At 33.0% G+C, this 21,194-nt stretch overlaps 1 protein-coding gene across 2 annotated transcripts in view; it reads left to right on the forward strand.

The window, feature by feature from the left end:
- LOC131805447 (acyl-CoA Delta-9 desaturase-like) overlaps positions 1-4,853 on the forward strand; it is a 29,561-nt gene extending 24,708 nt beyond the window's left edge. For both annotated transcript variants that reach the window (XM_059128616.1, XM_059128611.1), the window contains exons 3-5: positions 1,143-1,273; positions 3,236-3,627; positions 3,695-4,853. In XM_059128616.1, the coding sequence (XP_058984599.1) occupies positions 1,143-1,273; positions 3,236-3,627; positions 3,695-4,097 (926 nt within the window). In that variant the 3' untranslated portion in view covers positions 4,098-4,853. The remainder of the gene's footprint in view (positions 1-1,142; positions 1,274-3,235; positions 3,628-3,694) is intronic.
- Positions 4,854-21,194: the final 16,341 nt, after the last annotated feature.

Below are 21,194 nucleotides of genomic sequence, written 5' to 3' on the forward strand. Positions count from 1 at the left end.
GAACTGCATTTTGTTCACAAGCATACATGGACGGACAGATGCACGGACTAACATGCATAATTCGACTCAGAAAGTGATTCTATGAATATCCTCAGATATCCTGTTGCATAGGGGCCAAATCTTCTTAAAAACCAAATCTGAAACAATTTCGTGGGTAAATGTGGCTAGGATTATAAAAATACCGAATATCGGTGTGTATCGTTATATGCACGCTATAGGAAAACGTGGACCTAAATGTTAAAAGTTCTGCCACCGGAGCTAGAACCCATTATTAACTATAAATACCAATTTGTAGACCAATCCGTGGAGAAAAGTGGCAAAAATGATCAAAATACGGAATATCGGGAGGTACCGTTATAAGTGGGCTATAAAAAAGTGATCCTATAGAAGCCTAAATATAAAATTTAATTTCTATCCATTCACTCAAAGACAAATTTAGTACCATTCAGTACTTTTCGAACAAATCCACCTCCTTCCCTAAAAACTATGTAAACAACAGTGACCTCCATATCCAGTTTCAAAATTTAAGACCCAACAGTACATTTTTCGGTATTTTGTGCGCATTTTCAAAACAGTCTCCAAATCTCATCTTTAGATACCAACAGTGTAACATTTTAGAAGATTAATACCATTTTAGAACTTTTCGTAAACTTAAAGTTCGAATTTCCAAAAAAACCTTTGGTACATTTATCCTACAATCTATTAGTGACTCTCATTTCAAATTAAAAAAAAACAGCCTTATCACCCGCTTTTCACCCTTTTCGACTGTAAAAATAGATTTCCTCTGAATTCCCTTTTTATCTCTGAATCCATCCGAAGAAAAATACAAAAGAATACATTTTGTAATGAAAGTTAAACATATTTCAAAGAAATCCTTCAAAAAATTCCTTCATAACAAATTTAAAATTTTTTCGAATTGCTAAAACCAGAGTATGTGGCTAAAACCCGTTTGAATATTGAACCATCTTACGAATCTAATATCACATTTTGTTGTAAATGACATTGGACAACATTGAAGGTCATTATTGAGTTCATGGCTTATTAAAATATGTTTTTGTATTTATTAATTTGCATTAATTTATTTAAGAATTTAGAATAAAATCTAATCAACCGTTTTTTTGTAATATTTTATTTTCTTACAGCCTACATTATGGGTGGTGTTGTCGGATTTGGTGTCACTGGTGGAGCTCATCGTTATTGGACACATCGTTCGTTTAAGGCGAATTTGCCATTGCGCATCATTCTAATGCTGTGCTATACAACGGCTGGTCAGGTAAGTGTTAAATGCATTCACAACGAAAATTAAAATAACATTATTAATAAGAAACAAGTAAATAAGTAAGTTCGGCCGGGTCGAACTTTGAATACTCTCCATCACTTGGAATGAATTGGGAAATCTTAAAAATACCGAATATCGGAAGGTGCCGATGTATGGGGGGATATACGATATTTTGGACCTATATAGACAAATGTATGTCTGGGGGTAAAGTACTCAGAAAGATATCCTTATGTAGAATTTCGGACAATTCCCTTGAAAATGTGGCTAAAATAATCAAAATACCGAAAATCGGGGGGTACCTTTATCTGGGGGCTATACGATATGGTGGGCCGATATAGCCCATCTTCGAACTTGACCTGCCTGCAGACTGTAGCGTGATTACAATAGACGGACAGGACTAAATCGTCTTAGAATTTTACGCTAATCAGGAATATATATACTTTGTTGGGTCTAAAATTATTATTTCGATGAGTCACAAACGGAATGATGAACTTAATATACCCTCCACACTATGTATGGTGGAGGTTATAAAAATGCCGGATCATGAAGCGCGACGGGAAATACTAAACAACAATGGAAGTAGAGTGACCGACATATGCAGTCATAAAGTAAATTATGTTCGACCATCATTACACCGATTATGTTTTATTACTACTGTTCAATCACTGTCAGCATAGTGTGATGACGTCAATGTTTACGTCATTATAAATCGATATTAGAAGAGACTTTATTGAAGACGATTTAAATTTTTCATTAAAAAGTAAATTTCGTTGATATAATACCTCTGATATTATTTAAATATCGAATATCGAGTCATACAGTTATATGGGCCTATTTAGGATTTGGACCCATATATAAACAACTATATGCCAGAGAAGGCGGCAGATATATACATATAAGTCAAATATGTAAAGAGTAGTGGAATAACTGGAAGACTGACCAAGAATAAATGCTCAGGTTAAACGGCTAAAGTTAGATTCTTGAAATTTTGAACGGTACGGAGATGTCTTATAAGTCTAGGTTTTGGAAAACTCCTTGTAAAGTGTTACGAAAAGTACTAAAAATAGAATAATTTGTATTGCCTACAACTCTAAAATTTCGAATGACGGTGCAGGATTGATGTACCAAAGGGTTTTTGAAAATTCAAAGTTTAAAGACACAAAAAGTTCTAAAATTTAAATGATGACCTTTATGCGGGGGCTATATAAAGACGTGGATCCTCGTACGATCTTTAAGGCATGAGCTGTAGTTCCCATAACAAACTTCAAATTCGGGTGAATGATGTCGCTAAAATCATCAAAGTAACGAATATTGGGAGGTACCGTTATATTGGGACTATACGAAGACGTGGGCCTGCACAGACAATTTTCTGTCATATCCATTACGAACTTCAAACACCAAATTTGAAACAATTTCGGTGAATAATATCGCCAAAATCATCAAAATGCCGAATATCGGGAGGTACCGTTATATGGGGGCCATACGAAAACGTGGACCGACCTGCCCACTGGCAAAATATACATGTGTGCAAAATTTTAATTTCTTTCTTAATTCATTCGAAGATAGTTTGATTACACAAACAGACAGACCTTACATATATACTTTGTAGGGTCTATCATGAATATTTCGAGAAGTTACAAACGGGATGAAAAAGCAATATACCTTCCATAGAATGGAGGAGGGTATAATAAATTAAAATTTAAAAGGGTACACGGCAAGAGCAAAGTCTCCTCTGTTTCGTGAAAATTCTACTCTCTCTCTTGAAAACCTGTTCGTACTGACTTTTTCACAAACAAATATATCACTTTTTTACGAAATTTTACACCAAAAATATTTTTCTAGTAGTAGGGGAAATATAGTCCTAGGATCTCAATAATATATTCCACATAAGCATTATCAATTTTTTTCTAATCACATTTTATTTTTCTTCTCTCCTTAACCTTACGAAATCCACAGAATAGCCTCTACGATTGGGTGCGTGATCACCGAGTGCATCACAAGTATTCGGAGACCGATGCTGATCCTCACAATTCGAACCGTGGCTTCTTCTTTGCCCATGTCGGCTGGTTGATGATGCACAAACATCCTGAGGTTTTACGTCGCGGCCGTCAATTGGACATGAGTGATGTATTGGCCGATCCTGTGGTGCGTTTCCATGAGAAATATTTCATTCCACTGAAGATGCTTTGCTGTTTCATTATTCCCACCGTTATTCCCGTCTATTTCTGGGGTGAGGAATGGTATTTGAGCTTCGTGATGCAGTGTGTGTTCCGTTATGTTTACTCGTTGAACTTTACCTGGTCGGTGAACAGTGCTGCCCATTTGTGGGGTACACGTCCCTATGATAAGTAAGTTGTTGGGAGAAATGTGAAAAATTTGGACAGCATAACTTAAAAGGTTCATTCTTTTTTCCAGGCGCATCAATCCCCGCGAGAATGTCTTGGTCTCCTTCGTTGCCATGGGTGAGGGCTGGCACAACTACCACCATGTCTTCCCCTGGGACTACAAAGCAGCTGAGTTGGGTAAATATTCCTTGAATCTGACCACCATGATTTTGGATGGCTTCGCCAAGATTGGTTGGTGCTGGGACCGCAAAGAACCCACCAAGGATTTGGTCAGACGCACTTTGGACAAGTATGGTGATGGTACCCATCCCTCGGCAGCCGAAGCAGAACATCAACATCACCATGAACATTTACCCGAAGTTCCCGATCCTGAATACGATTGTGATGACGATGATGCCGAGTCGTCAAGTACAGAGAGCACAAAACTCGATGAAAATGAAAACGTTTCAAAGAAATCATCAGTTTTAGCTTAAGTTACTTTAAATATTGGCGGGAACACTCCCCCATGGGGAAATGGGGGTAATCGTAACTTTTTTGTGAGAATCGTTTGTGGGACCAATTACAAATATATACACTTATTTATATATTTTAACATTTATTTAAAACATATTTTGTAAATTGGTCACGCGATCAAAAATAGAACAACAACCAAACAATTTCATCATCATAGCAAGGCAGCCTCGGGGCCTGCCGAATTTCTTTAACGAAATACGGGTTTTGATCATTTTTACGTCCAACAACCAATAACACACACACACACCAATACATACATATCAATTTTACAAATCAACTTTATTTAATTTATAAGCAATGGGTACAATGATGCAATACACGCACACTAATACACATAAAAAAAACTCTCACAAATATGCAAAATGAAACACTTTTTTGTAAGTTTTAGTGGGGAGCACTTATCTTTAAAAAATAAATAAATAAATTTCTATCCGAAAAAAAAAAACACAAAAGTGAAGCGCTTAGTAATGACTCATATTTTTTGCTTATTATTATTTTATCTACTTTATTATGAACAAAAGAAGAAAAAAAAACAGGAAAATATATTCCAATATATGTGTTTATGCACTAACTTTATTGGATGCATACCCAAACTAGTTTAAGGCATTTGTAATAGGTTTAGTCATGATTTGGGCGCCAGTTTAGTTAGCCACCCTGGCTGATTAGCTCCCATATCGAAGTAAAAGCAAAATATATTTTATAAGATTATTTTTTCATTTCTTGTTAGTTTTTATTCGTGGGATAAAAATGTTCCCTCCAAAATCTATGATCTGAAACACCTGTGGAGGGGGAATGTGTCAAATACACAAACATTTATATTAAACCATGTTAAAATCTATCAAGAAGGAAATAAGAAAACTGTGAATGTGAAAAAAGAAAAAAAAATGATGTTTTATTTACAATTGGGAGGAAAAGTTTTATAATGAACAAGTAAGCAAAGGCTACAGCCGAGCGGGGCCGACCGTTGAATACCCTACAACACTATAATAAATGATACAGTTTATATAGGCGAGATACTCGAAAGAATTCCACAATATATTGTGACAAATAATAAAAGAAAACCATCAGGTTTCGTTCTCTAATTTTCGAATAATAGCAACTTAAACTAATTTGCTCATTTCCAATTTATTGGTAGATATTGCACGTAAACGGTCTTCCTAGATCTGGAACCAATATTTCCCAAAGACCTATAATCTCTCAGAAGTGGCAAAAGATTAACATTTATTATTGGTTTTTGACTGAAAAGCATCTATATCAGATACAGACATTTGACTATATTCTTCAACGAAATCAGCCTAACGAAATAATCAGAAGTGCGTCTTTCCTGAATTTGTGAATTCTCCAAAAAGTCACTGGAATGGACATTTTCGTATTTTGTCTACAAAAGTTGGTAAACTATTTCACACATTGAATATTTTTGGATGGCCATTCAAAACTGCTTGGCTTTTGCAATGTCCGGTAACCCATTCAAATGTGCGTGAGGATCGGGCGATAATTACGACCTGTTGACAATTTTGCAGTTTTTTGGTCCATTTCAATACCTAAATATATGGCGATCATCTCCAAAAAGAGTAGGCTTCTATTCTGACCCTCATCTTATCCCCATGCAAAATTTCGTAAGGATCGGACCATAAATGCGATCTGTATATGATATCCTGATATCCTAACTACTTAGTTTTGTTAGTTGTAGAAATATTACCAAATGTTTAATTCAAAATGAAAATATGCCAAAAATATAACAAAATTGAAAAAATATGAGAAAATGTTACAAAATCAATATTTTAATCTTTAGAGACATATTTTTATGCGATTTTTTAGACGTTTTATCTTTCCTGTCAGGAGGCCATTCTGAATTAATGAGAAATGTCGAAGTCAGTTCAGCCGTTCTCGACATATAAGATATCTTTCAAGCTTATCTTCTTTGATAGACATATATATCGCACATATTTTGCTATATATCCGATTTGTTGGATGTTAACATCAATGTAAAGGTCAGAAGTAACCTTGTCATAACTTTGTGATTTCGACGGGATTTAAAATATTCACGGTTTAATGAAAAATTTTGAATTTTTTCAACACAAAAGATATGGTCTATTTTACCCGCTAAATATTATCCGATGACCACCCGGATTGGTAGGCTTCTTCCCCGCCCTTAACTCTGATTACATGCGAAATTCCGCGTGGATTTGTCTATAATTGCGACCTGTATAGCTACTGCAAAATCCGACATTTTTTCAGTATTTGGTCCATTTCAACCCCTAAACATTTGGCGATCATCCAAAAGAAATAGGTTTCTATTCTGACCCTAACATCACCTTCGTGCAAAATTTCGTAAGGATCGGACCATAATTGCGACCTGTAGCGTGATTACAAATTAACATGGACAGACGGACGGACATACATAGCTAGATCGACTCAGCTCGACGAGCTAGGAAGATCCATATATACTTTCCTATATGGGAAACCAATATTTCGAGGTGTTACATAAATTCTGGCCCAATCAAACTTATAATACCCCCAACACATAGTGTTGTAGGGTATAAAAACTAATGTTCCTAGCTACCCAGCAAACAATTTGGTGGAAATTTATATATTTTTTATACCCTCCACCTTGAAAAGGACGTCATATTAACTTTGACATTATTTAACGTAAGGCTTCGTGGCAGAGCAATTTGTATTGTATCTGGGATGATTGGTACTAAAAATGAGATATATCGGCCCACGTGTTGGTATAGACGCCATTTAACGGTACCTCCCGATATTAGACGGATTTGGCTATACCAAGTCGTAGATCGACATGACGTATATTTATTTTAGAGAAAAATGTTTGAGGCCCATTGTGTATGGTTAGGGCTATATAATGGGCCTTAAAAACGTTTGGCCTGGGAATCCAAAATCCTTTTGCGATTTTGATCTGATAACCGAATACTAGTCATTGTTGCACAATGCCATTATTACTTGCTATTGCGTGTAGACCCCCGAATAATGATACCCGCAAATTAAATATCCTTTTATAACCTCCACCATAGTATGGAGGGTATACTAAGTTTGTCATTCCGTTTGTAACATCTCAAAATACACAGTATAGACCCCACAAAGTATATATATTCTTGATCAGCATAAAATTCTATATTTAGCTATGTACGTCCGTCTATCCGCCTCTCCGTCTGTGGAAATCACTCTAGCTTTTGAACAAATTGAATTGGATAGATAAATTTTTACTCAAATGTATGTTATGTCTGCAGGACTTTTGGTATTGAAAATAGGCCATGTAGGTCCACGTTTTAGTATAGCCCCCTTGGATATTCGGTATTTTGACGATTTTAGCGACATTATTTAAAATTTGGTATTTGAAGTTCGTAATGGATACTACAGCCTTAGACGGAAAATTTTCTATGCAGGTCCATATCTTCGTAACCCCCATTTAATGGTACCTCTTGATATTCTGTATTTTGATAATTTTAGCGAATTTATTCACCGGGAGTGTTTCAAATTTGGTATTTGAAATTCGTAATGCATACTACAGCCTAAGACAGAAAATTGTCTGTGCAGGCCCACGTCTTCGTATAGCCCCCATAAAACGGTACCTCCCGATATTCGGTATTTCGATGATTTTATCTACATTATTACCGATTTTTTTTAAGTCTCGCATTTGAATATTGCTACCTTTTTAATTGTTTTTCCTAAATTTTCATTTCGATCTACCAGTTTGTATAGTCCGCATATTGCAGTTTCTCTTTATATTCTGTATTTTACTGATTGCAGTCCCAATGAATTTAAATATCGATTTCTTATTGGACGTCCACGTCCCTATTCAGCTGTATCGACCATTTTTTGTTTGTTTGCAGAAGATCACAATTCAACATCGTATTGTACGCTAACATAATTTTCTTCCCTTACATTCAAAATTAAAAAAAAACTTAAATGAAGCATGTCAAATGGAACAAATTGCATGGGATATTTTAATTTATCACAAAAAATTTTAATTTACAATTTGTTGGTGTATTTTTACGCGGATTTTTAGATTTTGGGGGCTATAGGAAGACGTAGACCTGCACACGACATTTTTAGGCATAAGCTGTAGTTCCCATAACAAACTTCAAATTCGGGTGAATGATGTCGCTAAAATCATCAAAGTAACGAATATAGGGAGGTACCGTTATATTGGGACTATACAAAGACGTGGGCCTGCACAGACAATTTTCTGTCATATCCATTACGAACCTCAAACATCAAATTTGAAACAATTTCGTTGTAATATCGCTAAAATCATCAAAATACCGAATATTGGGTGGTATCGTTATATGGGCGCTATACGAAAACGTTAACCAGAATACGCAATTTTTAGGCATAGGCTGCAGTACCCATTCAAACTTTATGTACGAAATTTGAAACAATTCCGGTAAAAAGTGTCGCTAAAATCGTCAAAATATCAACTATCGGGGGGTAACATTGTGTGGGGGCTGTTCGATATCGTGGACCTATAAAGATAATTCTCTTTCAGGGGGTAAAGTACTCAAAAAGAACTCCTTGTGTAGAATTTCAAACAAAATTTTAGCTTGATTAAAACCGTCGGACGGACAGAATTTGACGCTGATCAAGAATACATATATTTTGTTAGATCTAAGATGATTATTTCGATGAGTTACAAATGGAATGACGAACTTAATATACCCTCCATACTATGTATGAGGGGAGGATATATAAAGGGAGAAAACTATAGATGGTACGGCACTCCCAGACACTCCCACCTCTGGTTTATGTGACCTTCAAAATTACAACAAGAAAATCTTCAATAAGCCGCGACACGTGTATTGCCGTTGTTACGCCTTCTCTCTTTCAAACGGACCAGCTGAACTTGAACTTGATCTCAATGTCATTGGACATCGTATCGCTAACATAATTACAACAAATTTTCAGGTCATCTATTATACGAGTGTAATTATATAATTTTATTTTCAAATTTGTAATCCTCATAGATGATTTGTGTAACTGATTTCAATGTAACTGAATCTACCGGAAAATGAACGAGTTGTCTAAATGAATAAAATAAAAATATTCAAATTAGATGAATTAAAGACTTGACTGCATCTCATTGCGGTACATTTCAATAGTGGACACAGTGGGGTACAAGTAAAATTCTATTTTAGCTCTCATAAAACATGAGAAGCCAGGAGTTTATAAATATTGAAACACATTTTAAGGGTAAAAGCTGTTCTTCGTGTGAGTTTTTGCAAAATTCTCTTACAAGTCATAATAAATATAAGCATAACATCAAAGACGAAATTATTATACCCCCAACCATATAGCTAGAGAGGGTATATATCATTTGATATGACCTAAATGTGCATCATCGAAGTAACGGTTTAAGACCCTAGGTCTCTTTGAACCAAATCCGTTTCAGGACATTTGTAGTTGATCTAGCGATGTCCGCCCGTCCGTTTGGCTGATGCGCATGATAAACCTCGAAGGAAGTATCCGATTTGATCCAAACTTTGCACATCGTACTATTATTATCAAACTTAGATCGGGTTCGAAAATTGACAATATAGGTCCACTCCTTCCGTTACCTCAAACACAAAGGGTCGAAATCTTCAAAAAAAAATATTTTACTGCACATAAAGATAAAGGAGAATCCGATTTTGCTCCAACTTTTCAATTTTTAATATTTGCATCAGTGTTAGGTCAGGTGCGAAAATGAACAATATCCGTATCAATATCAAGTACCACCCGTACAATGGGTCAACATTTTGAATAAATATAACTTTATAATATGTGATGAAAGAGGCCGATTGTCTTAAAATTACACACATCACAATATTGTTTATATACCCTATAGCACTATGTGTTGGGGGTATTAAAAGTTTGATTGGGCCAAAAATTATGTAACACCTTGAAATATCGGTTTCCCACATAAGAAAGTATATCTCGCCGAGCTGAGTCGATCTAGCTATGTATGTCCGTCCGTCCATCTGTCCATGTTAATTTGTAATGACTCTACAGGTCGAAATTATGGCCCGATCTTCATGAAATTTAGAATCGAGGTGGGGTTAGGTTAGGAATAGAAGCTTTTGAAGATGATCGCATAATATTTAGGGGTTAAACTGGACCGAAAACTGGAAAATTTCCTGATTTTGCACTTGCTCTACAGGTCGCAATTATAAAAAAATTGACGCAGAAGTTAGCATGGGACTAGAGCTTAGGGCTGGGCAGAAGCGTTCCAATTTTGATGGTCATCTGGTAATAGTTAGTGGGTGAAATATACCATAAAATTTGTGTTAAATAAAAGTCTAATTTTCCATTAAACCGCGAAAATTTTTAATTCCGGCGAAATCGCAATATATATATATATATATATATATATATATATATATATATATATATATATATATATATATATATATATATATATATATATATATATATATATATATATATATATATATATATATATATATATATATATATATTTTTTTTTTTTTTATATATATCCCCCACAAAGGGTTAAAGTTTTGAATAACCAAAACTATTATAAAATACGAAATAAGCCTTCGGTTCTCTTCATAGTTCACGTATCACAATATTTTTATTAATCCAAGGTCTGCTGTGAAGATGGGATATATCGGTTAACTCCTTCTGCTTATTCAACCCACCTCACCGCCCCCCCCCCCAAAAAAAAAAAAAAGGGCCCAAACTCTTAAAACGCGAAATTTACATTCGATTCCATTCACACTTGGTATATCTCAATATTTCCATCAACACAAGATCTGTTATAAAGATAGTTGAGATCGGACCATTTCTTATGGTACCTCCCCCACATAGGGTTTAAGATTTTGAATAACAAAACGCTCAAAGAAAGCGAAAAAAAGCATTCAACTCTCTTCAAATTCCACACATACAAACATTTTTGCTTACACAAGATCTGTAGTGAAGATGATATATATCTTCTCATATAAAGTGAAGGAAGTAAACAATATAGTCGAAGCCTGGAACGTCGCAAAATTTATATCATATTTATTTTGGTCCTTCGGAACCTGCTCCATAGATGGTCGACAATATGAATAATCATAACAGAATAATCGAACATTGGCTGAGGGTAAACATCTGTCGGCAAAAACCGACTGATACTTTTTAACTCGTTTTTAATCACTTGTTTAAGAAAGTATTGGGTCTGGTAGGTAGGTTATATCTAGATCCGTGAAATATTTAGTATGGCGCTGTATCCAAACCTCAAAGGGAATTTCGTCACAAACACGAAACACATATAATTCACCACATCTGTTAAACACATATACGTGGGTTATAGCCAAATCTGAAATTATATTTGGGAACACAGCACCAACTTGCCGGGAATATGTCATAAAATTGAATGAGATCGGTTTGCCCCCTATATTTTGGTTGTTTTGTATTGTAAGCTTTGTGATGTAAGCTCGTAACTTGTTTTTTTTTTTTTGTTAACAAAGTGGCATAATTATTAAAATACCCATACGAGTGCATAGATTCGTTGTAATGCCGACGATTGGAAAACCAATGTCATCAACATCAATCTGGCCAAAATGGCCAAGTGTGGTGGACATTCAAAGAGCTACTATGTGGACAGACAGGGTGAGCTAATTGCTTGTACTATTTGAAAGAAAACTATGTTAGTCTCTAGGCTAGCTAGACAACTGGTCAGGCCAGTTATGGCCTACGTGCACTTTTCACGTATGCCAGCCACTCAAAGATAAAGGAAAAGATATTTGGTCTCCCCAGCAACCAAGCACCTTATCAAGGTTAGCAACAAAATAGCCAATGTAACATTTAAGCCTTGAAACAGAGAAACGGCACGATTCTAAGAACGCCGGCAAAAGAAGTTGAAGAACCTTTTGCTTTCTTTGGAGGATGCAGAGTCGTTTCAGTTGATGCGTGTTAAATTTCACGTAGACATTTGGTCCACCATCCTTGTGGATGTTGTTTTCTTTGTTGCCATCAGAGAAGTAGATTCTTAACATTGCACTAAAAACGCCATCCATGTAATAAGAGGATGGTTATGACCACGCTTGCAGCTATGCAGGACAATTTATGTGCATTGTTAAATATATTGAACACGCGCAAATGATTGTTTTATGCGGTGATCTTAAGTGCATGCCAATACTTAAAAACAGTAACAAAAAAACTCAAAAAAAAACAAAAAAAAAAAAAACACAAAAACTCATAAGTCGGGCAGGGCCGACTATATGATACCCTACTCCACTGCATATTTGAGCTCCCGTAACAAAATAATTTCTTTGAAGTAGATCATACCACCTATCAACATCTGGCTTTAGAGCAGGAGGAATATCCAATTCTGAATCGATTTTCACTTAATTTGATGTACTTGCTTTTAAATTTTTTTATACCAAATAACATTGTTATAGAGTATAAGATATCACTTCGAGAGCCGAAATGGAAATGTACGTCCCGAAATTCACTCCATTTGGGCCATTAGTTGCACAATAAACCTGAAATCGGATTAAGCATATATATGGGAGCTATATCCAAATCTTAGCCGTTCTCGATAAAAGTTGGCAAAGGTATTTCTGAGCTCTATAACATATCTGGTACCAAATATCTATATTGTTAAATGCATATTAAGAAATGAATATACCTGAACCTATTTCCTCCTAATTTGATGTACTTGCTTCCAGACTGAATTCAGTCGGATGTATCAAAATTTAAGACTTATTGACAGAAATTGGCCATTTGGTGTTTATGTCAGTCACATTCGTAATATGCCTTCGACAACAACTTATAGAGCTCGGAAATACCTCTGCTCAATTTTATTAAGATTGGTTCAAATTTAGATATGTATCTTTATAAAATTGGGCAGAGTTATTTCCGAGCTTTTTGAGATATCTGGTACCAAATGTCATTGTTATCGAATACATATTACGAATGTAAGGGACATAAAACCCAAATAGGATAAAACATATATATATAGGAGCTATAGCTATATTTGAACCGATTTTCACCAAATTTAATTCACTTTCTTCTAGACTGAATTCAATTCGATGTGCCAAAATTCAGGTCATTCGAACTGATATTGGGCATTTGGTGCACAATTAACCCGAAATCGGTTGAAGATATATATGGTAGCTATATCCAAACCTGAACCGATCTTGATAAAATTTGGCAGAGGTATTTTCGAGCAGTATCTGATGTCCGGTACCAAATATCACTCTTGTGGAGTACATATTTCGCATGTGAGGGACCTCAAACCCCAAATCGGATGAAACATATGTATGGGAGCTTTGCCTATATCTGAACTGATTACAACTAAATTTTATGTACTTGCTTTTAGACTGAATTTGATTGGATGTGCCAAAATTCAGCACATTTAGACTGATATCGGCTATTTGGTGCACAATTAACACGAAATCGGTTGAAGATATACATGGGAGCTATATCCAAATCTGAACCGATCTCGATAAAATTTAGCAAAAGTATTTCTGAGCTGTATTTGATATATTTTTCCGAATAACATTGTTACTTTATCTGAACAATTTTCACCCAAATTTGACGCACTTGTTTCTTGGCACTATAAAAGGTAAATCGGGCGAAGATATATGTGGGAGCTATATCAAAATTTTGACCGATTATCTCCAATTTCAAAAGGATTCGGCCTTGGACCGAAGAAATATTTTGTGCAAAGTTTCGTCTTGATCGGGTAATAAATTCTGAGGGACGGACATGCATAAATCAACTCAGATTGCAGATGCAGATCATCAAGATCATCGGCCAAACTCGCTTCCTTCTCTATGTTACAAACAAAATTACAAAGACCATCCACCATTTGGAACGAATTTGGAAACTTTCAAAAAATAAAATCCTTAAAAAATTCTGTTAAAATTTTAAAAATAACGATTATAGCCGTTATATTGGGGTCTATAAGACGTGGACCTACATAGGCATTGTTTGTTAGAAGCCATTACCATATTCCAATTCGAAATTAGAAATAAACGGTGAAAAATGTAGCTAAAATCATCAAAATATCGTGTATAGTTAGGTACCGTTATATCGGAGCTATGCGAAGACCTGGACCAGCATAGACCATTTTCTGTCGCAGGCTGTAGCATCCATTATGAACTTCAAATACGACATCTTAAACAATTTTGGTGGGTATTGTACCTAGACTCGTCAATATACCGAATATGGGGAGGTACTGACATATGGGGCCTATACGAAGACCTCGACCTGCGTAGACACAGACCGTAGTTTCCATTACGAACTCTAAATACGTAATTTGAAACAATTCCGGTGAATAATGACGCTAAAATCATCAAAATAGCGAATATTGGGAGATACCGTTATATGCGGGCTATACGAAAACGTGGACCTGCTCAGACAATTTTCTGTCATAGGCTGTAGTATCCATTACGAACTCAAATACCAAATTTGACACGATTCCGGTTAATAATGTCGCTAAAACCATCCAAAATAGCGAATATCGGAGGTACCGTTATATGGGGGCTATATAAAAACGTGGACCTACATGGCCCATTTACGAACTTAACCTGCCTACTGGAAAAATAAACATATGTGCAAAATTTTAACCTTCTATCTCAATTTGTTCAAAAGATAGCGTGATTACAACAGACAGATAGACGATCAGACCGACATAGCTAAATCTACTTAGAATTTTACGCTGATCAAGAATATATATACTTTGTTGGGTCTGACATGAGTATTTCGAGGAGTTACAAACGGAATGACAAAGTTAATATACCCTCCATTGTATGGTGGAGGGTATAAAAAGCCAGAAGACCGCCTTTCGTGTATTTCGGTAATGTTGGTATTTTTTTCGCACAAAAGTATTGGTCCATTCTACCCGCTGTCCTAAATTCAAACTTCATGTGAGATTTCGTGTCCTTTGGTTTCTATTTGTGACCTTTATAACGGCTGCAAAATCAGAAACATTTTAGTTGTTGGTCCATTTCAACCTCTAAATGTATTGCGGACATCTTTGAAAACAATAGCCCTATCCCTTCTGACCCTAACCCTACCCTTATAAAAATTGTCGTGAGGATCGGACGATAATTGCAATCTGTATATTATAACCCCAACCTGTGCTGTAAGGTGAAAAAATATTACAAAATGAATACTTCAATATTATAAGTCTAATTGAAAAAAATCGCATGCGATAAAAAATATGAAAAAATAAAAAAATGTCACAAAATACTACAAAATCTATACATAATTTTTGGCCCAATCAAACTTATAATGCCCCCAACACATTTTATTGCAGGGTATAATGATTCAAACAGATCAATTAAGTAACTAATCCTCGTATTGTTCTCTATGGTATTGCTGAAGACTCTATGTACCTTAAATGTAAGGATTCTCATATATCTTTATCCGAATATTTCAAAAAATGTGGTGCAGGGGGAATTTCGCTCTTATTTTTAGAGTTACTTTGCCATGTAAACTTTTAAGACTCCGATACATGTGCCTATTTTAGCTCTACTTTAATAATCTGCTGGTTTTCTCCTGCAATAAGTGAAAAAATTGAATTCTGTCGTACAATAATATTTTCCCACGATAAACTTGTAATTTTTTCACAACTCTCATTCTTTGGCAAAAAAACCGAAAATATTGTGTTTGAGCCTCATTAATAGTTTGGCTTCATAATGTCTGCCTGTGTGTGGTGTTTTTTTTTACCAATAACAACAGCAACAACAAAAGCATTCTATTTAATCTTCGAACACGGCGTCAACATCCGCCCAAACTTAATAAAATCAACGCTTGGAACATCACATAACATTGAACAAACAAAACAACAGATCGTGTTTATGGATGATATTTCATCCAAATGTGTTTGTGTACTTAGGGTAATGCCGATGAACGCAAATTATGCAATACATTTTAAACTTCCGAAATGCCTGGTAATACACCCCGACATACGTACGTATTGTGTGCATATTTACTTTGGTAATAGTCTTTTGGTCTAACTCATATTAGACCTGTTGTTGTTATTGTTAAACAGCCAATAATAAGTTAGGTTAGGTATTTTGTTGACATATTGCGTCATGGAATAGGCCGTTATCTCATGGTTTGTCATACGTCTCTGTAGAGGGCAGGCACACCCATCTCAATGGGGTTTTTAAAGGTAATATTCGGCATTATGTCAAATAAGTACCTGCACACGAATATTAAGCACAATAAATTGGGATGTTAAGTGAGGTCTTTTAAAGACGTTTATTTTTTGCAGATGAATATTCGAGGCAGTATTATAGTTATAAAATAAATATCCGCACTATAAACGGGAATTATTTTTATGATTTTTTCTAAAAAACTATCCCAACTATAAACAAGGCATTTCCTAATTATAAAAGATAATGGATTTTTTTTAAATATTTTTCCTAAAGTACGGACTATAGTTACTATAACTGTGGGCTCCTTAAAGAATTTTTATAAAGGATTATTATAAACCTGGATTTTTTAAAGAACTATTATAAAGGATAATCCCAACTACAAACGTGGATTTTTAGAGAATTTTTATAAAGGATAATCCCAACTATAAACTTGGATTTTTTAAAGAATTTTATAAAGGAAAATCCCAACTATAAACGTGGGTTTTTTAAAGAATTTTTATAAAGGATAAACCCAACTATAAACGTGGGGTTTTTAAAGAATTTTTATAAAGGATAATCCCAACTATAAACTTGGATTTTTTAAAGAATTTTATAAAGGAAAATCCCAACTATAAACGTGGATTTTTTAAAGAATTTTATAAAGGATAATCCCAACTATAGACTTCAATTTGTTAAAGATTTATTTAAAAGGATAATCGCAACTATAAACGTTGATTTTTAAAAGAATTTTATAAAGGATAATCCCAAAAATATACTTTGATTTTTTAATAAATTTTTAAAAGGGATAATCGCAACTATTAACTTGGATTATTTAAAGATTTATTTAAAAGGATAATCACAACTACAAACGTGGATTTTTAAAGAATTTTTATAAAGGATAAACCCAACTATAAACGTTGATTTTTTAAAGAATTTTTAAAAAGGATAATCACAACTATAAACGTTGTTTTTTTAAGAATTTTATAAAGGATAATCCCAACTATAAACGTGGGTTTTTTAAAGAATTTTTATAAAGGATAATCCCAACTATAAACTTGGATTTTTTAAAGAATTTTTATAAAGGATAATACCAACTATAAACGTGGATTTTTTAAAGAATTTTATAAAGGATAATCCCAAAAATAAACATGGATTTTTCAAAGAATTTTTAAAAGGGATAATCCCAACTATAAACGTGGGTTTTTTAAAGATTTTTTATAAAGGATAATCCCAACTACAAACGTGGATTTTTAAAGAATTTTTATAAAGGATAATCCCAACTATGAACTTGAATTTTTTAAAGAATTTTTAAAAGGACAATCCCAACTATAAACATGGGTTTTTTAAAGAATTTTTATAAAGGATAATCCCAACTATAAACTTGGATTTTTTAAAGATTTATTTAAAAGGATAATCCCAACTATAAACTTGGATTTTTAAAGAATTTTCCTAAAGGATTATACCAACTATAAACATGGATTTTTTAAAGAATTTATATAAAGGATAATCCCAACTATAAACGTGGGTTTTTCAAAGAATTTTTATAAAGGATAATCCCAACTACAAACGTGGATTTTTAAAGAATTTTTATAAAGTATAATCCCAACTATAAACGTGGGTTTTTTAAAAATTTTTTATAAAGGATAATCTTAACTACAAACGTGGATTTTTAAAGAATTGTTATAAAGGATAATCCCAACTATAAACGTGGGTTTTTAAAGAATTTTTATAAAGGATAATCCCAACTATAAACGTGGGTTTTTTAAAGAATTTTTATAAAGGATAATCCCAACTATAAACATGGGCTTTTTAAAGAATTTTTATAAAGGATAATCGCAACTATAAACGTCGATTTTTTAAAGAATTTTTATAAAGGATAATCCAACTATAAACTTGGATTTTTTAAAGAATTTATATAAAGGATAATCCCAACTATAAACGTGGGTTTTTCAAAGAATTTTTATAAAGGATAATCCCAACTACAAACGTGGATTTTTAAAGAATTTTTATAAAGTATAATCCCAACTATAAACGTGGGTTTTTTAAAAATTTTTTATAAAGGATAATCTTAACTACAAACGTGGATTTTTAAAGAATTGTTATAAAGGATAATCCCAACTATAAACGTGGGTTTTTTAAAGAATTTTTATAAAGGATAATCCCAACTATAAACGTGGGTTTTTTAAAGAATTTTTATAAAGGATAATCGCAACTATAAACGTCGATTTTTAAAGAATTTTATAAAGGATAATCCAACTATAAACTTGGATTTTTTAAAGAATTTATATAAAGGATAATCCCAACTATAAACGTGGGTTTTTCAAAGAATTTTTATAAAGGATAATCCCAACTACAAACGTGGATTTTTAAAGAATTTTTATAAAGTATAATCCCAACTATAAACGTGGGTTTTTTAAAAATTTTTTATAAAGGATAATCTTAACTACAAACGTGGATTTTTAAAGAATTGTTATAAAGGATAATTCCAACTATAAACTTGGATTTTTTAAAGAATTTTTTAAAAGGATAATCCCAACTATAAACGTGGGTTTTTTAAAGAATTTTTATAAAGGATAATCCCAACTATAAACATGGGCTTTTTAAAGGATTTTTATAAAGGATAATCGCAACTATAAACGTCGATTTTTAAAGAATTTTATAAAGGATAATCCAACTATAAACTTGGATTTTTTAAAGAATTTTTTAAAAGGATAATCCCAACTATAAACGTGGGTTTTTTAAAGAATTTTTATAAAGGATAATCCCAACCACAAACGTGGATTTTTAAAGAATTTTTATAAAGGATAATCCCAACTATGAACTTGGATTTTTTAAAGAATTTTTATAAAGGATAATACCAACTATAAACATGGGATTTTTAAATAATTTTTATAAAGGACAATCCCAACTATAAACATGGGCTTTTTAAAGAATTTTTATAAAGGATAATCCCAACATGGATTTTTTAAAGAATTTTTATAAAGAACTAGCTGAACCCCCGGTGCGCTTCGCTACAAACGCGTGAAAATGCCAGCAACAGAACAGAACATAGTTCCCCATAATAATCGTATCCTCAATTAAATTGTTGTGTAGGAGGTATATACCATGCTAGGTACATCAAATACAGGGTGAAATAAAAAATTTGATGAAAGCAACTATAAACGTGGGTTTTTTTAAAGAATTTTTATAAAGGATAATCCCAACTACAAACGTGGATTTTTAAATAATTTTTATAAAGGATAATCCCAACTATAAACTTGGATTTTTTAAAGAATTTTTATAAAGGATAATACCAACTATAAACTTGGATTTTTAAAGAATTTTTAAAAGGGATAATCGCAACTATAAACGTGGATTTTTAAAGAATTTTTATAAAGGATAATCCCAACTATAAACTTAGTTTTTTTAAAGAATTTTATAAAGGATAATCCCAACTATAAACTTGGATTTTTTAAAGATTTATTTAAAAGGATAATCACAACTATAAACGTAGATTTTTTAAAGAATTTTATAAAGGATAATCCCAACTATAAACGTGGGTTTTTTAAAGAATTTTTATAAAGGATAATCCCAACTATAAACATGGGCTTTTTAAAGAATTTTTATAAAGGATAATCGCAACTATAAACGTCGATTTTTAAAGAATTTTATAAAGGATAATCCAACTATAAACTTGGATTTTTTAAAGAATTTTTTAAAAGGATAATCCCAACTATAAACGTGGGTTTTTTAAAGAATTTTTAAAAGGGATAATCGCAATTATAAACGTTGATTTTTAAAGAATTTTTATAAAGGATAATCCCAACTATAAACTTGGATTTTTTAAAGAATTTTATAAAGGATAATCCCAAAAATAAACTTGGATTTTTTAAAAAAATTGTATAAAGGATAATACCGACTATAAACATGCGATTTTTAAAGAACTTTCATAAAGGATAATACCAACTATAAACATGCGATTTTTAAAGAACTTTTATAAAGGACAATCCCAACTATAAACATGGGCTTTTTAAAGAATTTTTATAAAGGATAATCCCAACTACAAACGCGGATTTTTAAAGAATTTTTATAAAGTATAATCCTAACTATAAACGTGGATTTTTTAAAGAATTTTTAAAAGGGATAATCGCAATTATAAACGTCGATTTTTAAAGAATTTTATAAAGGATAATCCCAACTATAAACTTGGATTTTTTAAAGAATTTTTTAAAAGGATAATCCCAACTATAAACGTGGGTTTTTAAAGAATTTTTATAAAGGATAATCCCAACTACGAACGTGGATTTTTAAAGAATTTTTATAAAGGATAATCCCAACTATAAACTTGGATTTTTTAAAGAATTTTTATAAAGGATAATACCAACTATAAACATGAGATTTTTAAAGAATTTTTATAAAGGATAATACCAACTATAAACATGGGATTTTTAAAGAATTTTTATAAAGGATAATCCCAACTATAAACTTGGATTTTTTAAAGAATTTTATAAAGGATAATCCCAATTATAAACTTGGATTTTTTAAAGAATTTTTATAAAGGATAATCCAAACTATAAACATGGGCTTTTAAAAGAATTTCTACAAAGGATACTCCCAACTATAAACATAGGCTTTTTAAAGAATTTTTGAAAAGGATAAATCCAACATGGATTTTTAAAGAATTTTTATAAAGAACTAGCTGAACCCCCGGTGCGCTTCGCTACAAACGCGTGAAAATGCCAGGAACAGATGACCATGAGAAAAGCAGGAACATGCCGCATAGACGAAGAGTTTTTTTCGGATTTATACATTTTATAGCAAATGCAAAGCCTGTTTGAACCGACAATCTTTCTGTTGCAGTTAGAGATTCGAGGTAGCAATATAGTTCCCCATAATAATCGTATCCTCAATTAAATTGTTGTGTAGGAGGTATATACCATGCTAGGTACATCAAATACAGGGTGAAATAAAAAATTTAATGAAAGCGAA

The sequence above is a fragment of the Musca domestica genome, unplaced genomic scaffold, assembly GCF_030504385.1.
Source record: "Musca domestica strain aabys unplaced genomic scaffold, Musca_domestica.polishedcontigs.V.1.1 106, whole genome shotgun sequence".
Classification (NCBI taxonomy): domain Eukaryota; kingdom Metazoa; phylum Arthropoda; class Insecta; order Diptera; family Muscidae; genus Musca; species Musca domestica.